The sequence below is a fragment of the Polyodon spathula genome, chromosome 15 (genome assembly GCF_017654505.1).
Source record: "Polyodon spathula isolate WHYD16114869_AA chromosome 15, ASM1765450v1, whole genome shotgun sequence".
NCBI lineage: Eukaryota > Metazoa > Chordata > Actinopteri > Acipenseriformes > Polyodontidae > Polyodon > Polyodon spathula.
In genome coordinates, this window is record NC_054548.1 from 17,311,363 (window position 1) to 17,330,907 (window position 19,545).

At 35.2% G+C, this 19,545-nt stretch overlaps 1 protein-coding gene across 1 annotated transcript in view; it reads left to right on the forward strand.

The window, feature by feature from the left end:
• LOC121327676 (cAMP-dependent protein kinase catalytic subunit PRKX-like) overlaps positions 1-7,287 on the forward strand; it is a 43,171-nt gene extending 35,884 nt beyond the window's left edge. Inside the window, exons 7-8 of the mRNA XM_041271820.1 lie at positions 6,589-6,666; positions 7,159-7,287. Coding sequence (XP_041127754.1) covers positions 6,589-6,666; positions 7,159-7,284 — 204 coding nt within the window. The 3' untranslated portion in view covers positions 7,285-7,287. The remainder of the gene's footprint in view (positions 1-6,588; positions 6,667-7,158) is intronic.
• The last annotated feature ends 12,258 nt before the right edge of the window (positions 7,288-19,545 follow it).

Here is a 19,545-nt window from a genome sequence, read left to right on the forward strand (position 1 = left end):
AGGACTTTGACTGGGCAACTCAAGAAAATGAATTATCATCTTGTTCATGCTTGACAGTTGGGATGGTGTTGACTGGGTGATGTGCAGTGTTGGCTTTATGCCAGACGTAATGCTTGGAATTTAGACCGAAAAGTTCAATTTTTGTCTCGTCTGACCACAAAACCTTTTTCCACATGTCTGCAGTAACATCTACATGCTTTTTTGCAAACTCCATGCATGCTTTAAGATGAGGCTTTTTGAGTAATGGCTTCTTTCTTGCCACCCGTCAATACATACCAGCTTTGTGTATGGACTGGCTTATTGTTAATGTGTGAACACTGACTCCCATCTCAGACACAGAACTTTGCAGATCTCTCAAGGTCATTGCTAGCTTCAGAGTGACATCCCGAACCAGTTTCTTGCTTTCCCAGCTGCTCAGTTTGGGAGGGTGACCTGATCTGGGTAGTGTCTGGGTGGTATGATGCATCTTCCACTTCTTAATGATGGACTTCACTGTGCTGAGAGGGATAATCGGCGCCTTTTGAAATTTTCTTGTGCCCTTCTCTTGTTCTTTGCCTCTCTACCACTTTATTCCTGACTTGGTTCAAAAGCTCCTTGGTCTTTGTGGTTGTTGGATCATTATGTGAGTTGCAGCTAGACTGCCTTTATATACCTGAGGAGAATTATCTACAAGTTAAACCACTTTGAGTACACACAGGTTGAAACCATTTCACTAATTTTGTGACCTTTCAAACAAATCATTTGCACCTGAGCTGATTTAGGGCTGCAGTAGCAAAGGGGTTGAATACTTATGCAAATTAGAATAATCTGTTTTTCTCTGTAAAACTTATTTATATTATATATGCATTTTTTTAACTTTATCAATGTGGAGTAGTTTGTGTAAATTCTACATTTATAGTCTCATTTGAAAGTGTCGTGGAGTATGTTCAATTGCCAACAAAATGTAAAAACTTTGCAGGGGGGGTGAATACTTCTGCAAACCACTGTATGTTGCAGACTGGAAAAGGTATGTAACTTTATTGGCAGTGTTTTTTACCATGCTGTTAAAGATACTGCAAAACTAAGTGGAGTTGTTCATTTAACAAAGATATCATTGTAAAATGCTGTAATTCAGAAGAAGGAACACAAAGTGTACCATTTAAAACATGTTCTGTTTACTTCAAAATAACTTTTTTAAAAGGTAGTTTGAGAATTCCAGCATGGTACATTTCAGCAGGAAAGTCCGACGATAACATTTGGTTACAGTTAAGCTGTAGACATGGAGCAAATTAACCATGGGCTAGTGGCACCCTGGAGAATAATGGGCTCTGTGAACCTGAAGATACGCTTTAAAAACGAAATATAAAATAAGCACGCAGGTACTGTTAAAGTTCTGCAAGTTGCTTCAGATCATTTTCACATTTAGTTTTTTCTGTCCCCTTTCTTATTGGTTATTTTTCCATTTACTTGAATGCTGTGTTTCTGTATATTTATTTATTTGAAATAGTCATTGCTAAGCTGGTGATTATTTGTTGTTAACAGCCATATGTAACGCTGGCTAGATTAGCCAGTGTCTTTATCTTTACACACCATCTAGTGAACACGAACTGTGTACTGGTGTTTAGTTTCACACTGTATTGCTGGCAAAACAGAATAGGGGTTCCCTAGATGGTACTTTCTACTTTGAAGACACTTTGACTGATCTAGCCTAAGTTAAGGGGATGGTAACACAAAACAAACCTATGACAATATAATTTGAAGCTACTTTATCTACAAATCAGATCTGTATGCAAAATTGAGTTGAGTGTACTGACTGGTTTCCCAAGATTGATTTTTGTACTCATTGTTTTGAACTAGCCTGCATTTTGCTTCAGTAACTGAATTTTATTTATTTATTTATTTATTTATTTATTTTTGGAGCCAGTAAAAGCAGGGCTTTTAAATGGAAATAACAGGTTCATTTTAAAATAATTAATACAATCATCTTGAAGTCAAATGTTTTTACTTTATATTTGTATTTCTTTATGTATAAACAGTTGTTTAATCCACGTACTACAGTAGACGTATTTCCAGTGCTTCCAAAACATACTGGAATTTGAATTCATGGTTGTCATCGTTTACACACAGTGGGAAAGTGGCATCTCTCTCTCTCTCTCTCTCTCTCTCTCTCTCTCTCTCGCTCTCGCTCTCTCGTTTTCTCTTCCTCTTAACACATAATAATAAGTTACAAAGCGTGTACTGCATAATAGACTGTGGTTTTCCAACAGAGGGCTGTAAAACTAGGCAGTAAACTGCAACAGATTACTTTGCAATATTAAAGAGTAAGTAGCTTAGGTTTCATACTTTTTCACTTTGATATTACCACCCCCTTATGAATACAGTCATTATCAGTGGTTCTTATTGCAATGACTCAAATATTGTGTTAGTTTTTTATTTAATCTTGTAAAGGTTTTTTATCTGAGTTCAGGAGCTGTTCTTCAGTTCCAGTTGCCTGCCATAGATATCTGTAACATGAGAGAGCTAGCGCCATCTCGTGATTCAGTGTTGGGTAACTATTTATTCAGACAGTTACAGTGCAGTATGTAAAATGGAGTTTATTACCTATTTTGTTGGTGCAGGCTTACTATTCTTAATCTTCACATTTTCGTTCAAAGCACACAGTTTTATATTACACTACTGTAGCTCTTTTTTTGTAATGACTTAGCATGTACCCTTAGTATATAATGTAGCCCACTATAAAGGACTGCACTATTGACTGGGGCAACAAGATACATAGTTTTTCATGAGAAATGTTGTTTGTTAAGCTGAGTTTAATTACTAGGCAAGTAAAGGAACAGTTCTATCCAAGCCACAAGAAAATCAGCTGATAATGCTTTATTATCAGATTACATTAATACTACTTGAAGACAGTAATTTGGGAATCGTTTGCCTGAATCTGATCAAACTTTGCATGGATCTTCATTATTAGGTCTAACTTTTTTTTTTTTTCAGTAACTGTTCTGTTGAAACAAAGAGTTTAAACAAAATCCTATACAACATTTGTGAATGTTTTTGAAAACATGCCAACACCTTTAGCTTAAGCAAAAAGATGTGTAGCTTTGTTTTGTTTTTTCATGATGCTTCCACATGCACAGGTGGTTGTTTGCGGTAAAGTGAGCTTGATCTTTATTGAAAAAAAGGACGGCAGCTGTCCTCTTTAATTAAAGTCATTTGACTTTGATAATCCCTTGTCATAAAATATTAAAGTTCAATTTAAAGTGTAAGTTACTGCACTTTCGTGATCGTTTTTAAGGGGTTATTGGAAATAAAATAAACAGGCAATACTTATTCCACAAAAAATATGTGTATATATATATATATATATATATATATATATATATATATATATATATATATATATATATATATATATATATATATATATATTATTATCTGCTTTTTTAATTATCTTCATAACCTATTATTATGTATTTCTTAGCAGACACCCTAATCCAATATCACATTATAGAAGATCACATTACAAATAAGAGCAGTTATATAGTACAGTAAAGTCAGTAGAAAATAAGCTCACATTCAAATTAGAGCAAAATAAATACAGTAAATTACATTTACGAGCGAGTAAGAGCAGTTAATCTTATAGTAAAAATATTTGTTTAAAGTCAATTAAGAGCACATAGTAAGTACGATAAATGAATAAGAACAATTTTAAATAAGAGCAATTAGAATAAAAAGTGAATACCTACTGGGGTACCTACTGTATGTTCTGTCTCAAGACACGCTTCAGTGTAAAGCGTCAGGGTTTCACAGAAAACAAATACACCACGTGAGTAATGCACTCCGACAAATGTGCTTTTGAGTTTTAAACAGATGGACAGCTTTTTTTTGCAATGATGTGGCTGTAATGAAACCAGTAGTTTTGAAGTACAAGTCATGGACATTAAGCAATAGTTTCCTTATTAAACCACTGTAACCCACTATTGAAAAATGCATTTCCATTTTCACCACTGTTTTAAAGTTTGCTCTGGACACATTTTCTGTGTGTTATCAATGAAATGCGCCTGTGCTATATTATACTGTATTCTAAAATGTTAGAAGTTGTCTGGATGTCAAACCTAGCTCTGGTAAGCACACATGGTATGAATAAAGTCCACATAGTGTTTTTAAAATGAGTGTCCTGGATTAGGCAGAGTGTCTTATTTCAGAATTTCCGCAACGTGTTCATTCAACACTGCAGACCCCTCTAGTAAGGATATCTCCACTCAACTCCAGACCCCTCAAGTACTGTATTATAGAAAAGATAACTCTCCTAAAAATAGAAGAACAGTAAACCTAATACAGACATGTCTCTTTCTTTTCACTTATGTATCAGGAAAAATGTATCACTAAAACTGTTCAATTATCCCTGGTAATCTTTCTGTAAAGTTACTTGATACTGAAAGAGTTTGTTTGGAGTCTGATATTTTCTTTGTCTGTCACATGTGTTGTGGTGGTGTCATTATCAATGATCATTAGAAGTAAATTACTTTTAAAATAATTATTTTCTTCTTTTTCACAGTCAAGCCCCCTCGCCTCTGATTTTTGCATTACCTTTTCCAAATGTTTACAGATACAAAACTCTGTTTTAAGTGCTGCATAGCAGGCAGTGGCATGCACTCTTTTTTTTTTTTTGGTATTTTCAGTGATGTCAGCAAGGAATGGAGTTTGTAATTCAATGTGTATACAATCTGTGGATATTCTATCATATGCATGGATTTTAATATTTTTTAACAGTTTGGTTAAGTTGTTAAACGTCCACATGGATGAAATTAATAAAAATGGTATGCATTATTAGTTTTGGAAATGTCTAAACTGTAACGGATATGGGGAGGTCAAAAAAAGCCTGCTGATTAAACCCAGACGCAAGATAATAGAAAGCAAATATATACAAATATATATATATATATATATATATATATATATATATATCTATATATATATATATATATATATATATATATATATATACCGTTTACAGTGTTCTTTAAAAAAAGGGTTGATCCATTGTAACAGTAGTCAGTTTTCCCAGATTTCATTCGTCCCAATCTTAACACCATTTAGCTTCTTAACACAGTTTAGTAAAATACTTGCTAAAATCGTAAAAGGATTGTCTTTGTTAATACATGTACTTACTTATCTGTTTCCTCAACAAGCAGTAATAAGGAAATCTAACGGTTCTGAGTTTCCCAAACCGAACTGAAACCAACATTTGCATAACATTCAAAAATGAATGATGGCAACAGTTTTCCTTTTTGTTATTTATTTTATTTTGTACAATGAAAAAGCATTTGGCAGTTACAGCACTAAGCTGGTGGCATTTTAGGGAGCTCATCACACACATTGGTACATGTAGACATGCTCAATAATTTTAATTTGGTAACAAATCAAGTTGACTTGTCTGATTGCCCTCAGTAGGGATAACTGCAGCTTCATACTTAGTCTGGATGTTCAGATGTCTAGGGCTGTTTTGTTTATAGGTTTGTTAATGAAAGTACAGACAGACATATGAAAAAGCTAACACTGAAAAGCAAACACTGGAAATTTTATTTAAAAAAAGTTTGGTGAGGCTGTCTCATCTGTTTAATTACTCGTGAGTAGACCTAATACAAATTACATAATGATGCTAAGTGGACCAAAACATCCAAGAAAAAAAAAAAAAACACTGGAATATGCAGAATACATATAAGCTGCTTTAAAGTAGATGCTTCTGTGAGCAGGTCAGTTTATTTTTATTAGGTAGCTTCATTTGCTGTGCATGTATTGAAATTAGTTTGTTTCGTTTGGTTACTTTGTTGCTGCATTCTATCGGAATATTGATTGTATTCAGGTTTAACAGCCTTACCAAAGAGTCATGTATTATAGTAATGGGCTATAATAAGCATACTACGGTAAACCAGAACTTGGCATATGTCTTCCGTCAGGTATGAGTTTTAGCTTTAGTTTTTTGCTCGCATAAATCTGTGGGTGACATTTTAAATTAGAAGTGTTTCCAGAAACTATTATAAAATGCTGCCACACATCTCAGCCACTTTGAAGCCAAGCTGTTGATTTTTAATAAGTACAATTTCAAAACCCTCATCTACAGTTCAATTCAAACATGATTTGCCACATGTATCATTTTACCAGGAAAATATCTCTTAATACATTATTTTATTCTTTCTACATTGTGTCTAATAGTACAATATGTTGATATGATGCAATAACACTGTATTAAGCTTATTTATAACAGTTAAAAACATCATGTTTTTTTTGTTTTATAATGGCATGCCCCATTCGCTTGGCTGCACAAATGCAGTTTGGTTTTAAATTTTCAATTTGGTATTACCGAAAACAGATTTTGGAATGTCAAAAACAGCTGGAAGAGTTGATACAAAATTGAACTCATTATAACTGTCATACAATATTTTATTTCACACAGTGGTTTTCAAAGTTATTTTCAAATGAGTTAGCAGGTAAATTGAGGCTAGTTTCATTTAAGACAGCCAGCCTACAATCTTCACCACTGAACACTAACCTGAATTAAAGTTTACTCAAGTGAACAAAACCAGAATTAAAACCCTGCATTTTCTACAGAATGGAGCAGATGATGTGAAGAAACACAGATGGTTCAAGCATATAGACTGGGATGCAGTGCCCCAGAGAAAACTTAAGGTGAGTTCTACTGACACGGCCTATTTATGTATCCGTATTTCTAACTGTGCTTTAATGTATGATACATGCTTCTGGCCAGGTGTTGTTCATTGAGTAGCCTTATACTGTTCTGAAACCAGAGGAGTCCATGAACAAACAAAAATATTTACAGTAGCTTTCAACAATCTGCTGTATTTGAGAATGAAGCGAATAAACAAACACATGTCTGAGACATTATTAATAACTTATTTTAAAGCAGAATTTAATTAGAGTATATTTGATTTTTGTTTACCTACCTCACCTTCTGTCATAGAAACTATATGTGACTTTTTTAAGGAGCCACTGGATAGATGCCTTGGGTACTTTGCTTTCTGCAGTAGAAATGTTTTTTTTTTTTTTTTTTTTTTACTGCATAGTAAAAACTCTCAATACAGCTTTGTTTTACATCTGTGTCTTTTATCTAAATACACTTTTTTTTTTCCATGTATGTCATTTCATTTCTAATTCTACTAGCCGCCAGTTGTGCCCAAAGTATCTCACGAAGGGGATACGTCAAACTTTGAAGCTTATCCAGAAGATGACTGGAAAAAGGACCCCCCATTACCTCATAAGGATTTGGAAATGTTCAAGAATTTCTGATGAAATCTGGTAAGGATCAAATCTAAATGTATTTTATATTTTTATATTATTCCTTTATTTTGTGTTATGAAAGTACAACTGATCAGCAACGCTCTTGTATTGGTGCTAATTGTGGTTCAAGTAACCACCTGTAAACCTATTTTGTAAATGATGAAGGTTGTTACATACATTATAAACCTAAGCTGATAATATAATTTGGGGGGGGGGGGGGGGGTGTTCACACCACTATTTAATTTCTAAAGACACTACTTATTGTTCTGTGATTTTGCTAGATCAGGCAACTTTGCACATGAAACTTACACTTTGTGAAAGGAAATATATTTACTGCATGGCATTATGTTGTGATTATCACAAATTATATAGGTAAATGTAATTTAAAGGCTGTCCTCATTCTATAGTTATTTAATGTTGACATTTAATTACATTTTGCTACAGTATTTACAGTTATTTAGCAAATACCACCAGCATACTTATCTTGGTAAAGTGACTTAAACCTGTTTCCCATGATTTTAAAGTAAAATAGCATGTACCTACGATAAGTAATTTGAGATGAAAAAAATTTAAAAAATAAATAAATAAATAAACAACAGGACGCAGCACATGTAAAGCTACTGAAAGAGTTGTATACCTACTTTGTTATTAAGGAAAGTAAGTTTTCACTATCCGTCTCGACATTGAGATTCCTAAAACTGATCGTGGGGTTAGAAGTTCAGACATTTAGGACATACACATTTTTCTTTACAAATAGCAATAACTGGTACTGGTCATTTCTCGTCAAATACAATAGTAACCACGTTCAGTGCTGAAAATGAATACTACAGCACATTTTTTGTTAGTCTTTTCCTCGTAAACCCACATACAACTGTTACAAAACCAAATATGATTTATCGTTCCTCAATAATACATTTGCAAGTCCACTTGAAAAGCATTGACATCCTGATGTTAACTGTGAAGGTATTAAGAGAGCCCTGACCTGCAACCACAGTAGGGCTACTTTAAACATAACTTGAGGAGGTGCCTGAAGCCACATTTATATCACACCTTGGAGTGAGGCTGCTGTAGTTATTTCTTCTACACCCAACAGCCACATTTCTGTATATGTAGACCGGTATTACATCTCCTGAGCTAGAGTGCAACATTTACACTGTGTTCACCTCTCTGCCTCAGCTGCTTTTAATTTTGTGATGATGTAGGTATTGTACTGCATTCATGACTTTGAAAGCATGCAATCGAAATAGCACTAAAACAAACTTGGTAGTACTTTTTGACTGGACGTGTAACATATACATAAGCTGATGTCTATTCAGTTGATCTAAATAAACAGTGCCAGAGTTAAATGCCACCACTATTTTGTTACTTGAAAAATTGGTCTTTTTGTTTATCAATGTTACAAGAAAAATTATGTTTTTAAAAGTGAATAGACACTGTTTAACTCTGGTAATATATATATATATATATATATATATATATATATATCTAATATATATATATATATATATATATATATATAATATATATATATATATATGTATAATATATATTATATGATAATGGTATTAATTTCCTTACGAAAGTCTTTCTCGACCCTTACACAACCAAATAGTAGGAAGTCGGAAAGTGGGGGGGTATTTCTTAGTTAGCTGGGAATGTGTTGGTTATCATCCTTCAGCCTTTCAATATATGCCAGAATCAAAGCCCCCTACGTCTCCCTTTAATTAAACCAGAGGAATAAAAGACCGTTTTTAAAGATCAGAGTGATAAACGTGCATAAACCTTCGTGTGCAGGTTTGTTGTTGTTTTTTTGTTTTTTTTAATATATTTCTTTTATGGGCATCAACTTTTACAAAATTGTGTGGGATGTAAAACGTTCAAAGTAAAATAACTGAAACAGAAGTAACATTTACCTCTAAGTTTATATTAAAGTTGTAAATTTAATGGTGCACATTGTTGAATATGTGTATATAGTATGTAGTGAGGATTTCATGGTACTGAAGCACAAAAAATGGTCAAATGTATACATGCCAGTAAGTCCTCACAGGGATTTATTTTCTTTGTGCTTTAAAATGCAGTGCTATAGAGCAGTTTTATGTTGAGTAAAACACCCTTCATTAACCGGTCAAGGTGGCCACATTCTCATGTAATGAGTAATCTGAGGGCTATCATTTAGTACATTTTAGTTGTTTTGAGTTATTTATTTCTGAGTGTGGTGGTTTTGATTAATGGATGTTCATTCATAGGAAAGGTGTTGTTTTTGCTCTTAGCATGTGAACATCACTGCAAAACCCCTTATAAAGCTGTTCATGTGCTACACATTCATAAAACAAAGAAACTAAAAGGATGTGTGTATTAGATTAGAGTACCTTTCATAATTAGAGGCCTTACTTTTATCTTTTTTTTAATGTAACTTTGAACATAATTCAGGCTGAAATAGTTGCAAGGATGCAGGTAGGGGTCTCTGAGCCAGAAATGTTTAACTCGTAAAGATGACCTCTAGTTTATATAGCCTTAAGGAGGGACGGTATGCTTGTATTCTTGTGTTGTACTGGACATAGAGGTAAAAACTGTAATACACATGCTGTCGAAAAATCTAAATGTTAATAGTCATACTGGTAATTGGGACATTGAATTTAAGAGTAAATTAGTCATTTTCTTCAAAGGATGGCATTTCATTCCTTCTCTGTTTGTAAATTGAATTTGTTTTTTCATCCTATACCATAGGTTTGTTTTTTATTATTTTATTGCAGAAATGAATAATTACATGTGCTGAAGAAAGAACATTTGGTAAACGTGCACACTGTATGATACTCTTCTGAATTTGCTGTTTTTGTGTCTGTTATCAGTTCAGTCTACAAGTCCAATTGTGCTTGCCCATAGGGGATAAATAATGGTGTTGTGGGACAATTATAATTTAATGGGGTCCAGCACAGATGTTGCTGATAAAAAAACAGGGTCTTAAAACTCTTCCAGACAGCTAATACAGTGTGAAGATAATCCCACTGTTCATATACATCTGTTCAAAAAGCCTTGAACAGAAGGTTTTTTTTTTTTTTTTTTAGTATGTGTCTTTTGGGGTCCTACCCAGAGTCCTTGGTCTAGCTGAATCCATCACTAGCTATATGTCCCCTCAGAGGGATGTAAGTCATTTTGAAGAGTAAGTAGCTTCAAATGTCATTTTAACTACTCCAATGCTCCAATATTGAATTAACCTGCCTTTGAGAATGCTCTTTGCTAGCCTGGTGAATCCTAAATGCAGGGACTTGTGAACAGCAGTCCACATTCCAGTAAAGTGATGTGACAATGTGACTGTTGAACCTATGCTCGCTTGTGTATATAGGTAGAATAGATGCATTGTCAAATGAATTGAATGGCATGAGACAGGCTGCTCAGTGCCCTCACTTAGGGTACTCCAAACAAGCAGCTCAACCAGGTAAAGGCAGATTTTGAGAAAAATAACTCAATAAGGGAGCAACCGAACTCAAAACCACTCATGGTTACGACTGCCATAAATGTAAAAAAAAAAAAAAAAAAAAAAAAAAAAAAGCAAGCTGCCTCCTCTTAATTTAAAATCGTAGAAAGTACTGTCTGCACTATTTTGTCTGGAAGCTCTGAGGAGCTGTTTTAAACCAGCTTTCTGATGAATGTTTTTATTATTTTATTTTTTTTAGGGGAATCGAGATGTAGGGTAAAAGCATCAGGTTATTACTATGATGCTGGTATAAACCATATAACCACCTTCTTGTTCCTGTTCTAAGAACGGTGTATCGTGTTTTTTGGGGTTTTTTTGTTGTTAAATTTTTCAATTAGATGTGTGGTGCGCATCTTTAGATAGAGCATGATGCATGGAATATAAAGCAGTATTAACCACTTGCACCCTATATTAAATAGGGGTACAAAAAGACCATGATGGACACTGGTCTGATTTCAGTCCTAATAGATGTACAGCAGGTTTGCGTAGTCATACAGACTGATGATAGTGGAGTTCTCCGTTCAGAAAAATAACTGTTGCGACTTAAGAGTCATAATGGACCATGCTGCAAAATGTTGTTTTATAGGAAATGGAACAGTTATCACCTTTTAAGTATGTGAATGATATCTTATTTGTGTGTTAATTGTTTGTTTAGCTGCCAATTCACTATTATGAAAGAAATAGTTAATACTTTGGATCACTCTGTTTATTCTTCATCTAAGACAGTAGTGAATCTCAGACAGATTTTGAGCAGGCAACTTTTCCATCTGATTTAGTTTAGTGGGGGTTGGGGGTGGGGGGGTATATTCATACATGCATTGTAGCAAGTTATTATTAAGACCTCCATGAACAAATGTAGAATTGCAAAAAAAAAAAAAAAGTGTTTGAACCAGTTTTCATCAAGACACGTGACCAAAACATTTAAGATTTAGAAAGCTTATTATTCCAAAATACTAAACTTTTTTTGTCAAATATTTTGCCATAATTTGCAGATACCCTGTGCTGATTTAACACAAATGAAATGCAGTTTGGCTTTTTTATTTTTTTTTTATTTTTTTTTGAAGGCAAGAAATGTTTTGATGAATGAAGTGTTTATTACCCAGTTTCATGTGTGGAATTGCCCTTCATTTTGCCTATTTTACTTTATAAATGCCATTGTAAAATACTTTTACTAGGAGTGTTTCATTGACTGTTAATATTATTGTCTGTCCACAACTTTCTATTACATACAAGTTCCAAAAATAAAATGTGTCTTCTGATGTTATTTTAAAACTGGATGTATCATCACTGCGTACCAACGAAGCCTTTATTGTATGTTAAACTGATAGAGCAATCACTGTTATCACAAATGTAATTAGAAACCTCAGTAGCATTTTGTAAGCAAACCATAGTCTTTTTAATTCTAACTGCATCTAAAAATGAACAATTGTATCTTTGCCTGTGTATTAATGCAGGATCTTCAAAGCATTAAATGTTTGTTATAAACTGTGAATTTACTTTTATTTTTGTATTGCTCGATCGTCTGCCCACATTTTTTTTTAAATGTATTTGCATTTTTGTTTGTATAAGGTCATTACTTTTATTGGTGTATCTGATGTGTGTTTTAGGTTCGATTTAAAATGGTGCTTTTACACCATCTGAGGTGGGTGAAACACTGCACGCATTAGTGTCAGACCACCTGTACAGTTTGACAAAGAGTAGCTTTAAATTTGACTTCATTAAAATTAACTCCTTCACTGCTGGCTCTGGTTCGGCTTTCTTTCTCTGTCAGCTGCTGGCACTGCTGTATTTTCCGTGTGTTCAACTAAGAAATCTCCCATTTGGTCCGCATTTAACTTCCATTCTCTTTCAAGTGTCAAAAAGTTACAAAATGCAGAGCAGGCTTTCTTAGCACCTGTTTTTCCCCCCCCTAGGTAGAAAATAGTAAAAGTAGAAACTGCCTCACACACACACACACACACACACACACACACACACACACACTGCCATTTTTGCTTTGATCAAATTTTCGGAAATGAAAAAAGGGACGTTTTTTCCAATGTGTGTAAGAATGTTAATGCTACTCTACAGTGTAGAGTTATTCCAAGTTAAGAAAATGTCTTAAATATGTACTATATCTATTTAATGGTAGCAAAACCTTAGGTACTCCACTTTTAAAGAAAACTAAACACAGAGAGAATATAAAAACTGCTGTGCACTTTAGCTAATGTCATTGGTAGCTTTGACTTGACTTGGGGCCATATCATAGATCATTAAATCTTTCTTGTCCAAAAACCCATGTGTAATGGACTCACTGATTTATTAAAATGTGATTGAGCTGTTGTCTGTAGACTGTTTGGATCAGTAGAGCCTCGTATTTGCAATATTATAGGGTCTAATGCTAGTTAATTTTGAGAAGATTGGAAGGCCTTTCTGAAGTGGCTCTTACTATTGAGAGCAAGCTACACTACATGTATCTTCAGAATAAATCTGACAATCTGTATTTTATAAAGTGCACAACACTTTGATTAAAAAATATACACATTTTTTGAAAAAAAGAAGGGGCAGACTACCACTCCCCGAAATGTCATAAATTAAAATGCTAGAAACCAATGCATCATTCTGGCGAGTTCATATTACCCTTTTCTATCCAATTTTCTTTCAATTAGCTCTCTTGTACTGTAGGTCTGGTGTAAAAATGGCATATTTTCTGTAACATTAAAATGTTAATGTATTTATTTTGATGAGTAAAAAATGCAGATATGTTGATAGGTTTGATGTTGTGCTTGCACAAAACATACTATTGGCAAAATTTAGTAAAATGTCTAAAAAAAATAAAAAAAAAAAAAAACGCTGAGGATTGAGGGTTGGAGCCTCGAGCTGGCTGCTACCCCCCCATGTCACTTTCAGCACTGTTCAATTCAGCATACTTATAACTGCTTGAGACAGCAGACTGCTTTGTGAACATCATTAACAGATTGCCTACATTTTTATACAACTGTAGAATAAGGGAAAAAAAATATGTGAGCTGCTACTGTAGATGAATTGCTGGACCTTTACCACAAGTGATTTATTGACGTAACACCTGCAGCAGTCTAAATATACAGATTTGACTCCTGCTGTACATATGTACCACTCATAAATAAACATTATTATCCCACAGGGTGTCTCTGTACTGTATATTTATTCAGGAGATGCTTACATAAGCGCTAGTCTGCATAGCCATAGTTTTAGTTCACTTGATCTTTGGCAGGTGTCAATTAGTGAGGCAAAAAAGCTGGCAAATGGTGAGCATCAGATAGCAATGAACCACTCCTGGGACTGGGGCCTTGCCTCTGCCCCATTGAAACTGGCCTGCACACAAAGTCAGCGAGGCAGTAGAGGGGCTGGTTTTAGTCGCAGTGTACTCTTTTTGTCAGTGCATCTCACTAAAATGTTCGTGACATTAAAATGTAAAATTCCCCAATGTAGGAACAGGGAACCATTAAAACTGGAACTAGATAAACAGTGCACAAACAAAATCAAAATGTAATTGTAATGGTGCAATTAAGATTTTGCAACAGGGGCTTTGTATTGAATTTGGTATTGCTTATTCTGCACATTGCATACAGCAAACTAAACTAAAAACTCCTGGAAGTATGGCTGATTAACACCAAATATGTTTATCATATGTCCTGCTTCAGAGTCTTTTTTTTGTAATTTATGGAAGATTAAACTAGACCATTATGGCAATCACCAGAGTGCATTTTTCATGCTTATAATCTAGGCAACTCACAAGACTTTAACATGTGCAGGAGTGTCTATTTTCTTAAAAAATAATAATTAAAAAAAAAAAACGAAACACTGATGTCAGTCTGTAGGGATCAGACAGCTGCATTTATACTAAATTGGGGCAGCTTCAGGATCTCAGTATTCCACGAGTATCAGGTGATTGTCACTTGTTTGTTACTATAAGAGCTTTCACTGACAACAGCCTTTCATTTCTTTACATTCATAACAACATCCTTTAAAACATATTTGTGATGTCACCCGTTGATCATTTAATGAATTCATTCTCCGAATTACGTCTGTAATGCGGCTTTGAAAATAAGGCAAGTGAGGGGAAAATGAACTTGTTGAATAACAAATTCATACTTTAGACTTCAAATGCACAGTTTCTCTTCGGAATCAATGGAAAACTGAATTCGGAAACAAAACCATGGCAATAAAAAACTAAATCAGCCTACTCCAATTTACCGTATACGCTTTCATTTACAACTGAAACACAGTTTAATTTCTTACATTTATTACATTTAAAAGGGAAATGTCCGTATAATTAAATTATTCAGACTTAAAGTTAAAGTTTAGCAGCATATCCCAAAAACGATCCAATATTTGTCAAAAACTAATTCAATACATCTATTCACCTTAGTAATTTTAAAATCCTATCTACCAGTTTGACCATCACTCTGATCAGCAGTAGTAGATTAATTATCTTTACACTGAATAATTTTAGAGATGATGGAATTGCATATTAGTTGTCCTTTTGTATTCACAAACTGCGCCCAGTCCCCTTGCAGATAAACCAGTAATACAACGTGCAAAGAAAATGTTTTAGATAGTTTCCCCCATTTCAATAATCGCAAATGATTTTTAAAAAAAATGCAAATGCATGTATTATATAAACAACTGGGTACACAATAACCATGTAAAATAAACCTTTTCCTCAAACTTTACTCAAGGTTCAATTATTTTTTTCATCAAAATAAATGACATGTCTAATGTTCTTAAGTATTTCACATTTCATTTATATGTGTATTATACAGTCCTCTATGTCAGTGGATGTTATTCGAGTGAAATCCAATGTAACCTTAAAAAAAGACTATGATGCCTTACAAAATATAAATACCTCGGTTTGCGGCTTGATTGATGAAGAACTGTATTGAGAATCTGGTACACAAATTTTCGATTAGTAACCTAAACAATATTAGTAGATGATGCTGATTCAATATACATGAGCGCATCCCATACAGTTCTGACAGTGTTGTTTCCCATCTATAATAGTGCTGCAAGATTACAACCAGCATCACTGGAAGAAACTTTGGGGTGGCTCAGTCTAGAGAATAGAAGGCTGTGCTATTTTTGTGTTTAGTTTATAAGGTGTACACTGGAAATGCTCCAAGTTACCTTGCAATTCTACCTATGCACTAAAATTAAATGATGTGCCTACTTTCAAAATACCTAAATTGAGATGTAATATGGGCCAATGCACCTTTGTATATTAGGCATCTCATCTTTGCCTTAAACCATAAAAACGGCCTCTTCACAATACCTTTTTAAATATCTCATAAATATGTATTTTAAATCTGACCAGGGTTAGAAATCCTGTAAATACTGACTATGACCAGGATCAATTAGTGTTGTTTTACTTGTTTTTATTTTGTATCACTGTTTTTAAGATAGTTTAAACTTTTTTAGTCCTGTTCTAATTATTTTATTTCTCTTTTTGCCATTGCTTTTATAATTTCTTGCCACCTACTCTTGCCAGGACCCCCTTGAAATGAGATGGATAAATCAAGAGTTCTATCCTGGTTAAATACATTTGAAAGTTCCCGCAATGTCTAACGGCACTCAAAGCTATGAATTACTTTGTCAGTTGAACACTTTCTGTTCTTTATCCTTTACATAAAGCAAGCAAAGTTGTGTGCCATGGTCCAAGCCATCGTAAAATATGTATAATTGTACCATGATATGTTTCCAATCTATGCTATATTTTATAATTCAAATATTTTGGCAGGACAACATTAAATACAGTTTTCTAAATACTAAATATTGGAGACCAAAGGTTATATATTTAAATCACGGAAGATGTATTATTGAAACATGTTTATTTTTTACACAAAGTATTTTCAGTGGCTAAAAATGCAAATGTTCCCTGTTCCTGTGTCATGTATTTTCAAGATACATGCATATACCACACAGCATAATAATATAAACTTAAAATGTCAGCCTTTATATTTTACAGAAAGTGCTTGGTCAATTGCCAAGGTCAGTGTAGTCTCTTGGTAACCATACCTGTATGTTAAATCTAGAGGTGGCTGATTGGGCTGAGCAGCCTGCATTGTCAGCTTCACTGTTTAATCCCCAGTCTAAACACTTTGCCAAGACACCACCATGAATCTCATGCTTATGTGAGGGAGTCACTTCCATTTCCCATACACTGCCCTTCACTGCTGCAGGCTGATTCCACATGAACCCGTTTAGTTTAAGTGTTGCAATAGTAAACATCAAACCTAGTAAACATTTACATATTGTATTGGTGTATCCCAAATTTGTAGTCTCTTGCTTTATGCCTGAATAAAATGCAGCCCTGTTGTCTGTTCCTCATTTTTAAAATGACTAGTGTGCTAGGGGAACACTGGAGAACCTGAGGAATGCTTGGCCTCACTGAATGACCTTAACAGGTATTTCTAATGGTTCAGCAGCATGTCTGTGTTCTCCGAGGAGTAGCTTGCTTCTATGTCACACTCTGAGATTCTACTGCCAGTACCAATTTTTTTTTTTTAATCTATGCCCCAGATTGTGGACATAATTTTCCAAACCTGCAGACTGTTGTCCCTTCACAGTGATAAAAACTAGGCAGTTGTTTAACGCATGTTGTGCTTCCTACAGCATCCAAATGTGTTTTTTAAGACGCTGTGCTTGGACCACATGGCTATACTATAGTATGTGTGATATAGCTGACAAAACCTTTACTATTAGTGATGGCAAAACAAAAGCTCTCAGATAAACATGTATAGTAGATATTTATGGGGTGGCAAGTGTTTACATTTTAACATGTCTTTTTTTCCCCAGATTTAGCCTAAATCTTGTATTTTTTTCACAGATTTAAACAAAGAATGTCTATCTTTTTTTCAGATTTATACATCTCGTGAAAAACATTAAAATCAATGTTTAAATGTGTACTTTCAGATATAATTTATAAATCTGAAATTATTTAGCAAAGTTTCAACATTTAAATTCAGGTTGTGAAATAAATCAGAGAAAAAAGCTCTAGTTTTTAAATGTTTTTTCTTTTTTTTTTTACACTTGGAGAGTTGAGATTTAGCTAGCTAAATCTTGGCTGCTTGCTAATAAATATTTATTTTCAAAATAAATATATAAGTTGACTGCTAAATCCGGACGTGCAATTTTTCAGATTTATAAATCTCATGAAAAACATTTAAATGTTTAGTTTCAAAATAAATATATAAATTGACTGCTAAATCCGGACATGCACGTTTTCAGATTTACAAATCTCTTAAATAAATAATTAAATGTGTACTTCCAGATATAATTTATAAGTCTGAAAATCTTCAGCAAAGTTTCAACATTTAAATCCAGCATGTGAAACAAATCAGAGAAAAAGAGCTCCAGTTTTTAAATCCTTGTTTTACACTCTGCGAGCATATTTAGCTACATGTCATTTTTTTAATCTGTAAGACCTTGCCTTGACCGGTTCCCCTGCGTTCGTGCTGAAAGCTGGCTTGCCGCTTTCCTGGAATCAGTGGCTCCAAAATTGAAGCCTCTTTTTCTTTCCACCTTCTTTTAGCAGCCTGCTCACTTGCATTGTAGGCTGCCTTTCCTTACTGTCTGTCATGTGTGAGCGACTCCCTGTGCAGTATTGATTTCAAGGAGTGCGTGTGTACGTCTTTTCTAGTCTACACTCTTGGGAGAACACAGTTCCTAGGCCTTGCTGCAACCCTGCTGTCGAGTGATTCCACCAGCCGCCGTCTGGGCAGCTGGACTGGGCCTTGTTTGTTTTGGTTGTCACTGTGTGTCCTCCTGATATGTGGTGCAAACAGTGCCTGGTGCGCATGGTGATCATTGCGCACAGGGTTAAAAGTGCACGCCGTTAGGTACCTCGGTGTGTGTAGTGCTCTCTGTGCTTGGTACAACCGGTGCACTCGTCCAGGGGAGATCAGGGTGAATGGGAAGAGTGGTTCCATCTGACAGAGGAGGACACGCTTTCTATAGCAGCCTCCTGGGGTGAGACTTCCTTCCCCACCAAGATGGAGGTATGAGGGGAGCCTAAGCTCTCTGCTGAGAAGGAACCTAACTCCGAGGTGGCCTCAGAAGCTAGTGTGCCACTGCTATCTGGCTCAACGTCAGCACTGTTGGGACGCATTGTAACTTTCTTGCAAGTCCCGTGAGCTACAGCAGCCGAACCATGCCAGTCTATGTTCTGGACACAGGCTGTGGCTTCTCGCCCGCAGCCTTCCCGGACTTCATGGAGGAGGTACCCTCCACCTGGGATCGTAAGGCCTCGGCATCAGATGTGCTGAAGCAAGCCTTGCAGCTTGCATCTTTTGAAGGCACAGAGAAAATGGGCCTGGTGGGATTTTCCCCAGTAGACTCCACTATTGCAGCTTTGGTCAAGACCCCACCAGTGGAGGGATTGCCCAAAGACTCCGTGGGCCCTGTCACAAAGGTTGCGAGTTGGTGATGTCAGACCAGAAACCAGGAACCAGGAAATAAACAACAGATATGGAGTTTGGTGAAGCTGAGCGAATGGTCTCACTCAGCATTTAATAATGAATGTGCAGTGCTGTGCAATCCTCGTGCCTAAATACAAATATACATTGTAAACAATCGTGCTACACAGACCCATTTATATCCCGTGTACCAATGACTATACACCAACATTAACACACAACATGCAACACAAAATACACACAGGGGTTGGGCACTTTGCCACAGCCCAAACCTGCAATGCAGGGTTACGGAGACACACCTGAGAAGGGCAAATGCAGCGGAGGTACAGGTAACATGCCTGGCAAACACGGCGGGTATACTGG